We start from the raw sequence: 18,435 nt of genomic DNA, 5'->3' as shown, positions 1-18,435 counted from the left end.
TTCTGAAGTTTAAAGAAAGGCCATGTTGCTTCCAAACTGTGCTTTAGCTCATTTTAGCTGTTCTAAGGTTCATGCCAGTTCACTGTTCAGACGGTAACACCATGGGAACCAGTTTTGGTACCCTTGCCAGCGTAGGTGGCTATCAGCTTCTACTGGAAAATTAAATAATCTACATAACCTTTTGTCAGGAGAAGGAAGCATAACGTGCTGAAACAAATCCTAGTAGATAGCTGTAAAGCAGGTCATCACCAGCAGAAGATATTCAATTCAAACACACATTGGTCCCAGAGGAAAATGTGATGTGGTTTTTTTACAGAGTTCTAGATGTGCATACCTGCAGGCAGGAAGGATCCTCCAGCTTGTATAAAGACTGTTGTTGTGTAACACATTCTGAAGAGGATGTACACTGTATCCAAAATGTTCTTCATTTTATGACTTATTCATTGTAAAATCATCTCCAGAGGTTCTAGAGGAGTTCTTGAGGAGTTGAGCTTGTTTCAGTAATTTGCTCTAATGCCATTACCCCAGCAGAATATGCCAGAAGTGATCACACTCTTCACAATAGACTTATACAACATATGTAACATCTTGCTGCAAACACTGAAGGACCTGATACTCCTTAGGAAGTACAGTCTGAGAAAATCTATTTAAAAGAAAGTTATGTTTTTTTTTGAAAAAGACCAAGTTTCTGCTAAATTTATTTTAAATCTTTATATACACCTTTAATAGGAAACTATCATAAAATCCTTAACACAATCCTTGGCATTTACTTAATTCCATTCAAAAACACAAAAGACTCAGGGGGATTTCATGTGGCCATTTGATGTCTTCGTCTCAGTGTTCTTGATGAATGGCAGCATACATCTATCACCTCCCATGAAGCGATACGTCACAACGTTGGCCTCCCAAGGCAGCACCCTGTAAAATATACGATACAAGTCAATATTTAATCCAAATGGCCATGGCCGTTTCTCATGTCTAATAAGTAGCCTACTCACGCTCTTGCGATGAAGGGGATGTACATTATACGAGGAATGCAGACCATCTCTTGCTCTCCTAATATGGCTTTCATGGACTGCTGCACCGTATAGAGAGGCTCAAGTGGAGGAATCAAACTCTGAATCTCTTTCCTGGAAGGTTTGCAAAAAAAAAAAAAAGTTCTAATGCAACCTGTCAGATGGGCTGAAAGATGTCCCGCAGCATCTCACCTGATCTCACAGCCTGCAAACATCCCTGTGTCAACAATGTAGGGGCACACTAAAGTGGTTTTGATGCCATCGTTGTTTTCTGCTCGCAGTTCATGTGCTAGTGATTCGTGGAAACCAACAGCACCAAACTTACTGGCACAGTAATCCTGCAAGAGAGTAGAACTGTTCAGGCCACTTGGTGTGCTTTTATAATGGTCAGGCTTTATTTTGGGGAGGGGGGTAATGGGTGTCGTGCCACATACCTCTACACACGCTGTGGTGAACAGTCCAAGTGCGCTTGCAATGGTGACAATGTGGCCATGGTTCCTTGATTTCATTTGTGGCAAGAAGGCTTTTGTCATCTGTTCAGGATAGATAATTTTGTGATTAAAACTTTAAAAAATGTGGTGAGGAATCTCTTAAATGTCACCTATTAATGCCAGGGGCCTAAAAGCCTACATGTTATGAATGCTGGCGTACCATAAATAATAAATTATGAACAGTTTAGTTTGTGCCTTCAACTCGTTGCCCATAGGAAGACGTTACTTGGATTACAAAACAGAATATCTTCAGAACAGCTCCAAATGACACAAAACTAATATGGGTAAGTAGAACATGATGTAATAACTTAAAATCAAGGGGCTAATGTAAAAAAAACAGTGTTCCCCTTTAAGGGGAATGTTCAAACTTATTAAGCATTTACATTTTTTAATATTAACAATTACCTGACAACTAAAGTGCTGTGGTTAATTATGCATATCAAAATACTAACATTAAAGTTGAAATATACAGAATTCATGCCCTTTTAGAACTAAATTTGATGTTATATGGGGTAAAGAGAAAATGATGTGTCTATGCAAGTCATCTAGTCATAGATAAATAACTACTTTAACAATAACTTAGAAATCCTTTTAATGTAGATATTAGTACGTATAAATATTAATAAATTGTATGCAGAAAAAAAATGTGATAAAAGTAGGTAAGTAATAACAATGTTAAAGATGTTCACCCCAGAAGTTTTGTCCACTATACCTTTTATTTAGACATGATGTTTTAATATATGTGTCTTTATTAGGAAAGGCTGTAGGAAAGTATAGTTTGTCTTTATTTACCGGTAGATAATATGGAAGTTGTGCTCGTTCCTGTTGGAACAGTGTAGATTGACTGTGAGGTTCTGGCGCCTATCCGTTCTCAGCCACCCCTGAGTGTACATTGGTTATTGACTGGCCACCCCTAATAAAAATTTTCTGGGTATGCCTCTGGTAACTGGGGTGCTGTGTTATCAGTTGCTTTCTGTCAGACATGTTTGATGAGGTGTTTTGCTATTGTGCAACACTGGACAGAAACCCCACATCTGCTAGTTGGAAAATGAGAGACAAATATAACTGCAGGCCAATGATGGAGGAACCTGATTTCCTGAACACTAACATCAGCTGATCAGCTCCATGCAGCATTTATGCAGCAATTCATTAGAAATAACCCCCTTGCAGGTATTGGGTGCATACACGAAACAGCAGATAGGGACAAACTTTTTAGTTTCTCAATTTTCTATCTTGCAATTCATTGTATTGGATTGGGTGACAGATCTTATGACTTATGCATGCCTCACGGATCTGTAGACTGTATAAGCATCTCTTGTCTGTCTCACTCCATCCATTTTCCTGCCAAGCCACTGTATATATGTATTTTATGTTCTCAATGGTGGTTCCAGGAACTTTTCACAGAGTTGTTCAAGGCAGGGACCAATGGTCTCTGGAGAGTGGCTGAAAACTAATTGCACCTAAACCAGTTCAGGGTCAAACCGGCTCTGGATCCTGCTCCTCTAGTTTTATATTTAGACTCTAATTCTGAAATTTTGAGCTTTACTAGCTATAAGACTAAAAGTTAAAAATGAAAACAATAAAATAAATAAGTTAAAATAAGTAATAAGTGACTCAAATAGTTAACTCATTATGATTACATAAAAAAAATCTTGAGTGAGTGAATCTATTAGACATCAGAAGCAGCAATGGCTGTTTGAAGCTTAGGAAAAAAAATGATTTAGGTTCATATCTCTGATGTGAAAAACCCATTAGGCCTAATACTCCCCTCCTCTCCAAGCCTTCAGCTCTTATTTTCCCTTAACAGTTTGCTCTGTTAATTTAGTTAAAATTAGGAAATTGAGGAGTAAAATCACATGTTTAATGAATGACTTGGTAACCACCTTACTCTTTTGGGTATATGAAGCGAATTTTAATTGCAGCTTTCTGTTTATATATCAGGCAGAACCTAATTAATTGGACTTTATCTTAGAATCAGAACATGCTGTACCAACCCAGGCTGTACGCACTGCTCTGATCCCTTCACTCTAACGCTAAACTGAGCCACCAGTGAGACACTCTTACATAATCCATGTCATGTTGTGTTTACTCTGAGTCAAGTTTCACAGTTTCACGCACAAAAGACGTAAGAAGGATTACCCAAAATAGCGCATGACAGTTGACCAGTAGAGTCCTCTCCAGAAGCTCGTCAGGACAGTCCAGCAGCCTCCGTCCGGCCACCACTCCAGCATTGTTGACCAGGATGGACACATCCCCGACCTCCGCTCTCACCCTCTCCGCTGCCTCATAGATGTTCTGGCGCTTGGACAGGTCCACGGTGTAGGTGCGCACATCCACACCCAGCTCCCGGGCCAGTTCTGCGGTCTGTTCGTTTGCACCTGTGTTGCAGTCCCACAAGACGAGGTGTGCCCCTTCTTTGGCAAACTCCAGGGCGAAAAGTCGACCCAAAACCCCCCCGGCTCCGGTGATCAGACAAAGCTCCCCATCAACGCTCTTCAAGCGGGGATGGAGGAAGGCGCGCGTCACGGCGCACAGGATAGAGTAGGTCACATCGATGAGAAACAGCAGCAAGTCCAAGATGAAGATCATGGTGATGGAGTTGAGTCTGGTCATGCAGCCGAAGTTTATAACCCCACAAAAAGCGGCTTTAGTTGTTTCTCTGCCTGACGTGGGGTTGGATGGATGGCCGCTTTATGTAACGTGTGTGCAGGATTAGAAGAGTGACTGTGGAAGGGCTTTTTGTCTGATGGCTGACTGTGTGCACATTCCTAACGCCATCAAACCATGAGACTGAAACGGATTAAGAAAGTGTGCCAAACAAAGCCAACAGCTATACTGGAAAAAATAGCTTGAAAACTCAAATAATTCAGTTGCAAAATAATTAGTACGATCAAAAAACAAACAAACAAATAAACAGATGGATATAGGGTTAAAAACAGCTGCACATATTTGTATCAAATAGGCTACCATGTACAGTTCCATTGTTTTGCAGCATAAAAAAAGATTTCACTGCCTTGTAAAAGCATTTAACCTCTCGAACATTTTAACGTTCTCTGACAAAAATGCAACCACTTTTTTCAATTCAATCCTGTTTATTTCTATAGCGCCAATTCACAACACAAGTCATCTCAGGGCACTTTACAGTTCAACCAGATCATACAGTCAAATTGATTCAGTTTTCTTTCTAAGGAAAACCAGTTGATTGCATTGACTCATTGACTCAAATGCAATCCCTCACACTAAGCATGCTTGTAGTGACAGTGGAGAGGAAAAATCCCTTTTAACAGGAAGAAACCTCGAATAGAACCAGGCTCAGTGTGAGCAGCAATCTGTCGAGGCCAACTGGGGTTCAAGGAGACAGAAGCAGAGATACAAAAAGTTGCAGTAAAAGGCGGCTCCATCCAGGAAACACAAAGCCAGGCAGACAAGCTCCGAGCCAACTCCCATGTCAGAGGATGAAGAGAGCACATCCAGCCAGTCACAGTCCGAGAAACAGGACTACACTGGAAAAACAGGCCGATCTCCAGCATCTATAAACAAGGGTGTTGATGGAAGCAGCACAGCTGATATTTCTCTCCAGGATGATCTCACAGCCAAACAGGAACAGACAAGGCAAAGCTACTATGAGAAAAAGCAGCGAGAGCAGAACGTTAGAGATTGAACTAACAGATTCTGCAGATTGGGAGAATAGAGACAGAATGAAGCAAAATGAGGAAATGGACGGCCCTATGTCCTCCAGAAGTCTAAGCCTATAGCAGCATAGCTATAGAGATAGTTATGCTGCCCTATATTTCCTACCCTGCTAACATGAAACAATTGTGTTAAAGTAACTAAATATGATTAAGTATATGCCAAAAGCAGTTGCTTTTTTTTCTCCAATGTTCTTTAATGCTAAAATCTGAAGTTTCAATTGTAATGCAGTGTTATGTCATGGACTAACAGAAAACTCACAGATGGAAAGATAGAGGAACCTAAAACAATGCCTTTAAATTTGTTACACTAACACAGATTTAATAAGTGTTGCTTCCACATGTCAAATTGAAACCCCCTCCCTGTGGCAGATGTTGAGCTTTTTGGCTCCATTGAGCTCCTGTAGCCTAAGCCCAGTCCCTGAGCTTCAATTTCCAAGGCTTCCCAAAGAATCTCAATTGGATTTAGGTCTGGTATTTGACTTGGTCTTTCTAGAAAATTGATCATTGTAAATACTGTTCAACTGTCAGGGTTCTGTCCTTTATTTAGGTTTATTTTTAGTTTCTATGTAATTTTATGTCTTTGTAGTTGTTTTCTGGCAGTGTTGTGTTTTTGTGTTACTCTCTGTTGCCCCCTTGTGCCTGTTTCCTTTCCCCTTGGCTCCCTTCTAGTTACTTCTATCCAAACCTGTTCCATATCAACTTATTAGCCCAGTCTTTGTTCTGTTCCCGATATATACAGCACCTCTGTGTTCCTCATCTGGTTTTTTGTTGCTTTGTTGCTTCATCGCTTGCTCCCCATGTGTTCTTTCTCCCTGGCATCTCATGTTTTTGGTTTCTTATTTTGTTCCTAGATTTTTATCTCTGTAGCCACTGGAACCTCAGTTAAATCAGCTACAAGTATCTCTCCCCCTCATCTCTGCATTTGGGTCCTCTACAACCTCCACACAACCTAACAGCATTGGGACCAACTGTCCTGGATCTTTTAAGTGTTCCATTGCCTCCACATTTGACTTAAATAAATTGGTGATTAGCAGACCTATGTAGCCCTTCATGACAGCAATGGTTTGATTTATGTGCTGGAGACACATCTGGATAATGCAGGACAGTGGGAGTTATAGACCCCTGCTCTAGGCAATTCCATTGCAGCTCTGGGTTTTTAAAGCTCCTCACTAAATACCAGAGCTTTTTTTTTGCCTCAAAGGCAGATTTTTTTTTTTTTTATTATTAGTGCCCTTAATTCATCTCCAGCCACATCATCATCAGCTCTATCCAAGTTTCCTGTGTCTGAAATGTAGGATAAAAAGTTCAGTCTTCTGTCCAGGGCATCTTCTATCATATTCATCTTATAGCTTTCCTTCCACAATGTCTGTCTTGCCATGTTTGCAGGGAAGCCCAGATATGTGTAATATTTTTCCTGTTAGGAGATTCTTCAGCTGAGGTGTGGATCTCTTCAGCTCTTGGTGTTCAATGGCTTCCTCGGCCAGCTCGTCAGTCAAAAATAGGGCAATGCAGATGGACCAATTGGCTTTACAATAATGATATGAAAGTGAACTACTTTATAGCAGTTGGTGCTGACAGTAGCACCACCGTACAGAATTGCTTTATTTCAGACTCAAGTTTGCTGTTGCCGGTTTAATTTCTGATAATGAGTAGGCCCATATACAGGAGATCCAGTTTGGCATTGTGTGGGGAAAAATAACTTGGACCTCCACTTCTCCATCACAAGAAGTATTTTTCTTAACGGACATTCTACAATAAAAAAAAACTGTTTTTATTGTAGAAAAGTTAAATCAAGTCTCAAATTTTTTTTATTTTATTTCATAAAATCCCAGTAAAACCCAGTCTGTGTTCCCATACTGCTACCAAATGCAGAGAGATCACAGATTTCTGGATCAATTTGTAACCGTGTAACATTTTACTTAGACATTTAAATCCTCCAGAAAAGAAAACTATTCCTGATCCTGAGTGTGAGTTGGATTATCCCGTCCTGTGCAAAATGTCATGTTGCTAAACTGCTTAGCATGTGTCTAAACCCTTGTTTTTAAACCCTTGATTTAACACTGTTTTTAACAAGCAATTCCTCACTTCTCTAGATTGCATTGAAGACTTTGTACCATTGTTTACAGACGTTTTATAAATGCTTTCGCTGTTGCTCTTCCTTAAAGGATTTTAAAAGTGTTTGTCTCTCATGAGAAAAGGCACAAAGAAAATTATCTTTAACTAACTCTATTTTTTTCGAAGTAACAAGTTTTGGTATATTGGATAAAAATATGTCATTTGCAGCCAAAAAGGCAAAATTAAGATAAAAATGTAAAAAGCTAAGTAAATGATAATTTATAACCAACACTGCTCCCAACAAGCTCAAATTTTGTTAGAGTCAAGATCTTTTTTGCACTTTCTCAGTCACTTTAAATAACATGCTGCCAACATTTTCCTTATATTTACTGATGCTGCTATTTATATAGTTTATTGGTTATTTAACCTTCTTTTTCTGACTGCACTTTATATATATTTAAAACATCTTTTTGCTCTTACTGTACACTATTTAAACTTCTATTGTTAATCTTTTTTCAATTTTATCTTATATANTATATATATGCACTTTTCAATGCCTACTGTATACCTATGTGAACCTTTTACATTGCCTGTTACTTTGCTACTGTTACAACTAAAGTTCCCAATTTTGGGACAATAAAAGGATTTTCTATTCTATTCTATTCTATTCTATTCTATTCTATTCTATTCTAAAAGTTAAAAAGCTAATTGAAAAAGTTAATATGCTAGGTAAAAAAAAACAAAAAACAAAGAAAATCAAGGTCATGTGTCAACATTAATGTTCTGAGGGTTGGGTCATATAAAAAAAACAGTGTTTCTTTCTGTAAGTTTTTTTTTTTTTTTTTTTTCAAATTTCTTATAGTAGTAATGTTTTTTTTATATATATATATATTAGGACAAGTTACTGTTTTGGTAATTGCATTGAACTTTTTTTTAATGACGTTTTTTTATGTTAAAAAGGTAAAAAGGTCTTGTTATGCTCTCAATAAAACAAATGACTTTAAGTGTTCGATAAAGAGTTGATTGTAATGTTCTACAAAGCTTAATGTAAAAATATTATGCTTTATTAAGAAATGGTAGTTTACTCCTAACATCTGAAAAGAACAATAGAAAAACAATAATGATTAAAAAGAACACAAATATTTTTATATAATTTCATTACCCAAAAGGGATTATGCATGGAGTGAGGAACTATCCAAGGTGTACCCTGCTATTCACCCATAGACTGTTGGTAACAGGCACTGAACCCACTGCGATCATGACGGAATAAGCTGGAGAAGATGGATGGCTGGGTGGATGTGTGCATTATTTATTTATTTCACATTATTCAGATTTGGTTCAAGTACCCGCCTACAATAAAATGAAAGCACCTGAAAAACTAGAAAACTGAGGCAGAATTACTGAGTAGTTTATTTGCTGTTGGATGAGGTGTTCAGTGTGTATATAAATGTATATTCACATAACAGAATTATACAAACTGTCACTGAGGCTCCTAAATTAATGTATGATTGGTTAACATGTATGTCGATCTTTATGCAGCTACAGCCCACTCATATTGTATAAAGCAATACAAATATATCATAGATGATTATTAATGCTAAATGTATTTAAAACATTGGATGGCTTTAAAATAATTAGGTAGAATTAATAATGCAATAATATTTTTACGCTTCACGCCTATCACAAATTCACATTTTTTTTTATTTTACATTCAAGTATATATATATATTATGTGGTATACATTTTTATTCTTTTATAGTCATGACATTAATACATAATTGTTTACAGGCCAATTTGTGTTATGGGATCTATGCACGACTCCACTACTTTCTGAACTTCACCCAGCTACTTTGTTTACCGTCTTTCATTACTGGATGAATTGATTAATCCAGGTGTGCCTGACCTCAGTAACCTTGACGACAATGGCCAGACACACCTGGTTTAAGTTAATCCAGTAATGAAAGACAGAAAACAAAGGTGCTGCCTTAAACTCAGGAAGTAGTGGAGCCAATTGTGGCCCTTTACTGGTGAATATTCAAGTTCATACATCTTTCAAATTAATCACCAGAGGGCGCTGTTTGGCAAGAGTTCCATACAATCTGACTTTCTTGGCCTTCCTGTCAGATCTTTGTATGCAATCAGAAGAAATCAGATTTTACTGTGGCAACAATGAGACACCATGACTAGTTTATCTTCTTTTATTAAGCATCAGTTGGTAAAAGAAGAAACAGGCTTGAAAATCTTTTTCCTACAGCTTTTTTGATGATATTTACAAGTTCTTTGTGTAAAAGTCTTATAGTGCTACATGTGTTGAAGAAAACTGGGAAAGCACAAACATATTCCTCTACTAACTCAACAGGTACAAAGTTCAAAACCTTTACAAAACAACCCCCTCCACCCCAATCAAGAGGGCAGCACACAGAGAGCCATACACCTTCAGGAACAGTGATTGTTTCCCTGAAGGAGCTGGATGATCAAGGGACTATTTGTCTGCTTTTGTGTGTGACAAACTGTACTTTAATAATTTGATTATTAAAACAGCGGATTTCCCTTAACACGTTGCAGTTTGGGAGATATTAAAGAAAATGCAAAGAGCTATGAAAAAATAGCTTACTTTCTTCCAGCACAGAAAGCAGCGGCATCTTGATAGACTATGGCTTGTTTGCAAGAGATTCAGCAACAATTAGAGGCTCGTTTTTGAGGACTTGTAATTTACTGCATGTCTGACTGTGATGAATGCTAATGATCCCTGATCCTTCAGCATGTTGCACACCTGTCCTGTTTTCTATCTTCACCTCTGACTCCAACACTTCTTGTACAGAAAGTCATATGACCATTTGACATTTTTATTCCATTACTATGCATTGCTAAATGCTGGACTGCCTAAAATAAACTATATTATCCAACAGGCCTCCATACGACACCTTGCCTTTTTCTTATTTCTTGGGTATTTAGTTACAAAATATGCTGCTCTGAAATGCATAACACCGTCGTGTTGAAAACATTTCTGTAACTGAGCCCTTCCTGCAGGGCGAAACCCTGTGCATGGCCAGGGGGATATTTATAGACTTAGAGATGTGAACCCATCCCCAGAAGGATGCTGCAACCTGTCTTTGCTCTGTCATTATGGAGAAACAAAACAACAGAATGAACTCTGGGTTGGAGCTCATTGCTGGATGATTGTCAGAAATGCTCACTGTGAGAGGTGTGTTCATGACCCTGGTTGTAACTGAGCTCATTTTGTGTGAAGAATGCTTAATTCTCAAGCACAAACAGATTTGTTAGAAGCGAGTGCAGCTTGCAATTCAAATTAATTCAGAACCTTGAAAATGTTGTAACACTGATCACATTGAGACCACAGACTTATTCCACACGGAATGGAGAATGTTTGTGAAGTGGAAAGAACATAAAACATGTTTCTAAAAAAAATAATTTAAAACAAAAATTTAAGAGGTTTATTCAGAGTCTCTGACACATTACTGATTCTATGAGAACCATCCCTCACTGCAATTAAAGCCATAAGCTAAAGACAGGTAATACTGGATGGAAAACATTGAAGAATATCACTTTTTAAGATTCATTATAGAAATCCTGGACAATGACTGGGTTGTTCTCACTCATAAATATTGATCTAAACCCTTACATTGCATATCTTGTTTTTACAGTATGTTTAAGGTAATTTTGTGCGGTATGGTGAACCAACAAAACAGGGAAATCCTTTGCATCCTTTGACAGGATTTTCTTAATCAAGTGAAGGGTGATGTCATTCTGCAGGAGCAAACATTGCTCTGCATGTTGAGCGTATCAATGAATTTTGGATGATCTGACTTGAACACCGGGAGGGATGTACTGACCCTAGTGGAGGAGATTCAGTATCTTGGGGTCTCTTTCACGAATGATGGGAAGATGGAGCAGGAGTTAGACAAGCAGATAGGTGCAGGGTCTGCTGTGAAGCTGGTGGTCGATCTACGTTCCTACCCTCATCTATGGTCATGAGCTTTGGGTCATGACCGAAAGAATGAGATCCCGGATACAAGTGCCTGAAATTAGTTTCCTCCGTAGTGTTACTACGTAGTGTTGTGGTACTTTGTCTTTCAATGTATTGAAGTAAAGAACACAGTATACACAAACATTTTGAAAAAGCATAGCTTGCCTTCCACCTCATGACAATATGCTTTCCAACACATAAGCTCCACATGAAATACATGAAGGTTATAATGAGAAAGTTGAAGCTGTATGATAACACTCTTTTTCAAAGCAAAGGTTACTTATGCCTTTGGAGAGCAGAGTGCTACAGCCATCATTCAGGATGTCAGTTTAAATCAAGCTGATGACTGAAGCAGCACAGCTCAGTCTGTCCAACAGTCCTTGTTTCCAGTCCGTTCACATTTCACACTCTCTCCCTCTCTTCAGGAAGAAGTTGGCTGAAGTCTTCATACACATCCCTTAAGCACCGCTTTACACTCAGCTCCATGTGGTCATGCTCTCTCTGCTCCTTTGTGATCTGCTGAGATGTGTGCTTGTTTCCGTGAGAGAGAAACTTAGTGACATAAACCGATGAAGTGACAGTGACCGAGAAAGTCTTACAATCCAGTTTTCTGTTCCGTCCCCCAGACTGAAGACACAACTGAGATGAATAAATGAATTAAGACAAAGTCTGCACCCATTCTCTAGTAATTAGGCTACGTGCGTGCATCAAATGTGAGCCATCCAGTCATTTCAGCCCCTCACCATGGAAACTGTTTACTCTTCTGAGAGCCAGTCTACACCTGTTTGGGTTTCTGGGCTTTTCCATTCAAATGTTTGGTGCACAAGACACAACTTTCAGTATCAAATATAAAAGCTTGACAGGATGGGTACTCATTTTGTTCATTTGCTCTTTTTTTTTAGACTCCATTAATCCAGAATGAGTGTGAATGATTTTTCATTAAAAGCAAAGGCACAGAAACATCTAACTCAGACTACAGAGCCAGGACAATTTGTTGGCACCCCTACAACGAAGATGTGTAAAATAGCTAAAATTAGATTTCTATTTCAATGTAGCAGCAAAATCACATTGGATTTTTAGAAAAGAGTAATTCAATCCTGAACGTAGTCGAATTTGTTTGTGTTTGTGTGTGTACCTGTCTAGCGATTAGAGTGGGGACCATTTTTCCAATTTCACCATCAGATTGAGGACCAGTTGTTGCAAAGTGAGGACATTTTGTTGGTCCTCACAAGCTATTTAGCTAACGGTTAGGTTTAGAAATAAACCTAACCATGGCAAATAAATATTAAGAAATAATCAAATACCAGGATCCCTTGACAAAGGCTTTAGTTTGCTTATGGAGTGGGCTGGCTCTAAAAGGAACCTTTGAAAAATCAATAAGTATTGCGTATTGAGTTTCTTAGTATGTTTCTATTAGCTTTTGATTACATGACAGAAGGAGAAACTGTGTTCATCTTTGCACCACTCATAGGTAGCTGTATACATACCTCTCCAAACAAACTGCCCCTAGCATCACAAGTCAAGTTGACAAGGGTTTATTTTAGATTTCTTGTGCATGTTTTAAAGTATAATAGATACTGGAGCTTGTCTGGGGCAGTCAGACAGACGGCAGAGGATTCAGGAAAATTTCCTGAATTTTTCAAATCCAAAACTTGACAGGTATGAAAACAAAAAGGCGAATACTTGGCTAAGCTTCTCATACCCAATTGTCAAGCACGTTGGAGGATCTGTAATACTGTGGGCCTGTCTTTCCAAAAGGTTATGAAAACCCTATTTCAGTGTGTGGAATCATTCATTTTAATTAAACAGAAGGATATTTTAGTTACAGATCTGTTGGCCTCTGCAAGGCAAAAATGAAATACCCTCAGTGTCTCTTTCACCACAGCAGTGATCCAAAATCTACAATCAGATCACAAAAGATCTTCCAGTCAGAGATATCAATGGTTCAGAGAGCTGAAGAGACGAGATGGAGAAATTTTGCAAAAGTAGGTGGTTTAAGATTACTTGCTGTATCCTCTAAATGTGTACAGTTGTGTCAGCATATGATTTTTTAAAATTTGAATCAATGCACTTAGATTAAAGGTATTTTTCTAGTTTAATGTGAGAACATGGTAGTGTAAATTGATTAATTTTAAACCTTTTACACATCTTTACTAGGTTGACCAACACATGTGTACCACTACTTGATCTATGCATCTACATGAAATAGGTCCAGCATAAATAAATTTTTCCTGCAAAACCTGCTTTCATCCAACCTTGCAAGACATGTTAAGTTAATGAACAAAATAAAACAAGTGTAAGAGTGCCAGGTTTGGTATTTTCTGTTAGGTGCCTTAAAAAGAGCAAAATGCATACATAACATTCGAGGAAACTGCTGGCTGTAAAATGCTCAGAAAATAGAGATATTTCTAATTTCTAAAAGGGATTGACCTTTCAAAAGCATAAAACAAATCTTGTTTTCTAAAAGCAGTATTGTTTAGATGCTAGGATATTCTCCTACTTAAATGTTTGCCCTAAATGAACCATCAGGGCTCCCTGAAATGAGTCAGAATGTATGTTTTTTTTTAAAAGGAATGCTTTAACAATTTTAGATGATACATCAAAATGTACACTTCTCAGTATATATCATTAGAAAGAACAAGTCTTTGGTTCTTTACATTGCACACAAAAGGACTGCAACAAGCATTTACAGGGAGAGGGTAGCAAACATTATAAATCATCTACTGCTGAACATTGTCTAACAGAAGCCACTCCTTCATAGAAACAGTACATACAGTGCTTTGAATTAAAACAAATATGACATTACGTAACATGTCAGTCATTTTAGAAAATATCTTAAAAATATAAATAACTTTTTTTTTATTTGACAGGTGATGTGCAATGTTTTGGTAGAGTCTGACTTTGCAGCGATGCTTTGCAGTATTTAGTCTCATACATAACTGGATTTCTCACTGCTTACCCCACTTGTTCAATGCAAAGCTCACTTCAGCTGCTACAATTGCTTTGAACACAAATTCAAAAAGAATTATTATTTGATAGATAAATTAAACCTAATCTGAAGGACGCATTCAGGCATTCAGAACAAAGGTTTAAGTAGTGGCAGCTCCTGTGTGAATGGTGCCCTGGGCGAGCCCCCCTTCTGCCAACCTATCAAAACTAAACACACACCAATACCCCTGACAAAGCCCATTCAGCAAGAATTATGTTTGGTTATCTAACTCTCAGCGATAGTAAGAACTGTAAATATTAAACTAGTATTTAATTGAGAATAATGGACAAGATTTAAAGCATCTGTAATCAGTTTAACAAAATCCATCCTTGGTTTAACCAGTCTACATCTTGTGCTTTGTAAACTTGTCTCAGTTTAATGTGGTCGTATTACTAAGAAAGCATTAAAATTATGTTTTTTTTTTTTGGTTTTTTACTTCTGTTTTCTTTTTTTTCTTTCTTTTTTAACAGACGATAGCTATTTATGGTTCATAAATCTCTAATTTGTATTTTTTAAAAACTCTGCTTGGTAAAGAATGATCCAGATAAGGGCTGACCATGCAGTCCAGATTCCTCTTAGTACCAAATCATGAGCTAAAAATTCAAAATCAACTTTACTATCATAACAGTGTACAACAATATAATCTTTCAGTGCTTACGGTCTTCACACCACAGGGAGGCACAGATTCCCATTCAATGGGTTTGCAAATGAGCCAGCTGTTTGATGCACAGCTGACAAACAGCTTTCTGTTCTTTGCCCTGTGGTCCTCCCCCTGTGGCGTACCGCCCTGGGTAGAAGGCCTTATTTCCTATATTAAAAACTGCCACTGGTTATATAACAAGAAGAGCAAAAGCACAACAGCTTTACTTGGAATCATTTTCAAAAGACGCCAGCTCTGGGGCAAAATGGGGACAAGAGAGAAAAGGAGGGACCTCACAGTGTCATTCTGCTGCGTTTATGTGAAACCTGTGCAGTAAAAACGCCAACCCAGGAGAGACACTGAGCCGCTTAAAAGAAACAGACTGAAACACTTGATTCTGCTGAAGATTTGATGTCAGATAAAAGAGCACTATTGCTACATAATTAACCTAAGTGAAAGGTAGTTATTGCACACACACATATCCAGATATTTATGTTCTGTCTGGTAGCCTGCCTCAGGCTTCCTTCTTTCCACCCAAACGCAAAACACAGGACAACATGAACTAAGGCCAGATTTGAAGGAAGTCGTAGGAAGCAAAAACCTGCCCTCAACCCTCTGCCTTTGGGACATATACTGAATATAAATACTGTAGGAAAAGAAGATGGGTGTCTTCCTTTCATACTGCAATGAAGGATTTTGAAAGACCTCCTCTTATTGTGCCTTGTTTCAGTGCCCTTTATGCTTCACTAAAGACTTGACAGTATCTGCTGCTGTGGCTTCAACGTTGTATCCAGGGCTTTCAGAAAAAGTGGGTTATAAAAAATGATAGACTAGACTCTTGAGGCTAGTGTAATGATTACCTTATTTGGGCTTGTATAAATAGTAAAAAATCCCTCCTTTTATTTCACTCTGAGTGCACAATTGATTGTTGTTTTTTAATGAGTGTTTAGAAGATACAACTATTTCCAGTAATCCACAGCAGTTGTATTTTTGCAGGAAAGCCTTTTTCTTTCAGTCTCCCCGCAAAATTGCTCCCAGACAAGTCTCTGAAATTCTCAATTTAGGTCTCTCATCTCTCCCTCTTCTTCATATTCCTTGTGCAAGCCTATTTGACTCTAAGAGTTAAACTGATGCTTCTCCCCCTGAAGCAGCTGCAGCTCTGGTGAAATGTGGTTCTCCTGCCCCTCTAGTGGCAGGCTGCTGTTCCCCAACTTGTTTGAGAGGCCCTCCATATGGTTGGGACCCTGCTGAAAACCAGAAAGGTGCCCAAACCTGGGGCTCGCCCCCTCCAAAAGTCTTTGGGTCACGTTGGCTGCCGAACTGTCGTGCAGGTGCTCCTCTTCATCCGTGTCAGCGTCGATGAACTTACTGACAGAGGCATCGTGGAATGTGAAGACGCTCGGCCGCAAGTTCTCTGGGCTCTTGCTTGGTGTCCTGCTGCTGGCAGTGGTGTAGACGGATGTCTCTGGGCTCTGAACCGATGAGCTGTCTGAGAGACCTCCTTTCCCTGAGTCCTCCACACCTCTGACACTAACTTTTAGTGAGCGGCCCTTAAGCGGATTGTTCAGAGGTGGACCTCTTGGGCTGTCCCTGTTGAGCTTGGTGCTTTGGCTAAACACAGGGCTGGCAGTGCCATGTAATCCTTCATGCTCATTCTCCAGGGTGGGCTCCAGGCTGGGGTTGGTACTGACCCTTCCAGGCATGTTGGTGCTGGAGCCATGCGAAAATCTAGAGCTTTCGGGTAAATCGGGGCCGCAACTGATGAAGCTGTCAACGCTGGAAATGCTCTTCATGTCTGTCACTGCCTCTGTTGTGCCTGGGATGGCTTCTGTTGTTATGCTTCCCATCTCAAATTCAGCTTTCTGCCTGGCTGATTTTGAATGTCCAGCCTTTTCTTTGCTGTTGGCGTTAGCTTGTAACTGTGCCCTTGTCATTTTGTTGTACAACTCCTCAAGTGTCTGTGCGCTGAGGTGCTGAGGACTGCCAGCTGGTTTAGCCTTTTCTTGGTAGCTTGACTCAATTGTCTTATTGGGGCTACTGGGGTTGAGTGGCGATTTGATCCTGGGTGTTCCTCTATGCGGAGATATGTGATTGTCATGAAGCTTCTCCTTTCGCTCCTCAGTTTTTTCCACCATAACATCCATTAGTTCCACACTACGTCCAAATGCATCCTTAATGTTCATAGAGACAATGCTACCATTTCTCTTAGCCCTCTCCAGAGCCTCTCGCCTTTTGATGGCTTTCTCCTGCCTTTTCTGCTCTTTGTAGAACTCAGAGAAGTTATTCACGATAATAGGGATGGGTAAGGCTATTACCAAGACGCCTGCAATGCAACACAAACCTCCGACTATCTTTCCCAGCAAAGTTTTTGGGTAAATGTCTCCATAACCTACAGTTGTCATAGTAATCGTAGCCCACCAGAAGGAGGCAGGAATGCTTTTGAATTTGGTGTCCTCTTCATCCTTCTCAGCAAAGAAAACCAAACTTGAGAAGATCATAATTCCCATGGCAAGAAAAAGGATAAGCAGGCCCAGCTCATTGTAGCTCCTTCTGAGAGTGAAGCCCAAAGACTGAAGACCTGTGGAGTGCCGGGCTAGTTTCAGGATTCGCAAGATCCGCATGATCCGAAATATCTGGACCACACGCCGAACATTCTGGAACTGCAACACACTCTTGTTGGACTCTGTGAGGAAGATGGTGACATAATAGGGCAGAATGGCCAATAAGTCGATAATGTTCAGGGGGCCTTTGAAGAACTTCCATTTGCTTGGAGAAGAGAGGAAGCGGAGGAGGTATTCCATGGTGAACCAGGCAATACAAACAGCTTCCACGTGAGCCAGCTGTGGGTTGTCTGTGGGCTGGCCAAACTCATCTGTGTCCTGTAATTCTGGGAGGGTGTTCAGAGACAAGGCAATTGTAGACAGCACAATGAAGAGGATGGAGATGATTGCAAGGATCTGAAAAAAAGAGGAAAAACCTATTAGAACGGAGATCAGGATTTCACCAAGCTGGTCCTCATGTGAAATGCTGTCTTCCTTCTGGAAAAACAATACAGCTTTTGTCCACTGGTGGGAGGCAAAATTTAGGCAAAAATTAAAGTTCTTAAATACTGTTTTAAAAATGAATAAGCTTTGAATCAATAATGGTTATATTTAGCATTTTTGGTTCTTTCAGTTTTTAAAGGAAAAAAACAACCATTTAATATGATAACAATGACTAAAATTAACTCTACCCCTGAAGTACATACTCAAAGTCATTTACTGTAGCTCCACAAAGTGGTGCACATAGAGCTTCAGCGGTGTCAAATAAAGGTAACTCCCGTGAGAAACTCTGATTCAAAGTAAAACCTGGTTCAGTTCCTTCTGCTGGAATATCCTGACCAAAGATGTGTATTTGATGTTTTATAAACCCACTTAACTTTGGACCCTTTATATGAATATTTTCAAGATAATCAAGTTCTGAGCTATCACTGGTTTGGCCACACTTTCCTTTAATGATTCTCATTGTATTAATGTGAGAAAGTTTGTCGCAGCAAAGTTCTTCCCTTTCTCTTTACCCTTAAAG

At 39.2% G+C, this 18,435-nt stretch overlaps 2 protein-coding genes across 2 annotated transcripts in view; both read right to left on the bottom strand.

Annotated features, from left to right (window-relative positions):
- Positions 1-755: 755 nt before the first annotated feature.
- Positions 756-4,115, bottom strand: LOC107093338 (retinol dehydrogenase 10-like). Its single transcript, XM_015388336.1, has 5 exons — positions 3,647-4,115; positions 1,451-1,549; positions 1,209-1,354; positions 999-1,130; positions 756-918 (listed from the first exon to the last, which is right to left on the bottom strand). Exons 1-5 carry the CDS (start codon positions 4,094-4,096, stop codon positions 798-800), a joined length of 948 nt encoding a protein of 315 aa, XP_015243822.1. The 5' UTR covers positions 4,097-4,115; the 3' UTR covers positions 756-797.
- Positions 4,116-11,219: 7,104 nt separating this feature from the next.
- LOC107093331 (potassium voltage-gated channel subfamily B member 1-like) overlaps positions 11,220-18,435 on the bottom strand; it is a 48,928-nt gene continuing 41,712 nt past the window's right edge. The window contains exon 3 of the mRNA XM_015388329.1: positions 11,220-17,828. Within this exon, the coding sequence (XP_015243815.1) occupies positions 15,987-17,828 (1,842 nt within the window). The 3' untranslated portion in view covers positions 11,220-15,986. The remainder of the gene's footprint in view (positions 17,829-18,435) is intronic.

Source organism: Cyprinodon variegatus, unplaced genomic scaffold, assembly GCF_000732505.1.
Source record: "Cyprinodon variegatus isolate N-32 unplaced genomic scaffold, C_variegatus-1.0 Scaffold420, whole genome shotgun sequence".
Classification (NCBI taxonomy): domain Eukaryota; kingdom Metazoa; phylum Chordata; class Actinopteri; order Cyprinodontiformes; family Cyprinodontidae; genus Cyprinodon; species Cyprinodon variegatus.
Note: the sequence above shows the minus strand (reverse complement) of the source record. Positions and strands in the feature narration are given on the sequence as shown.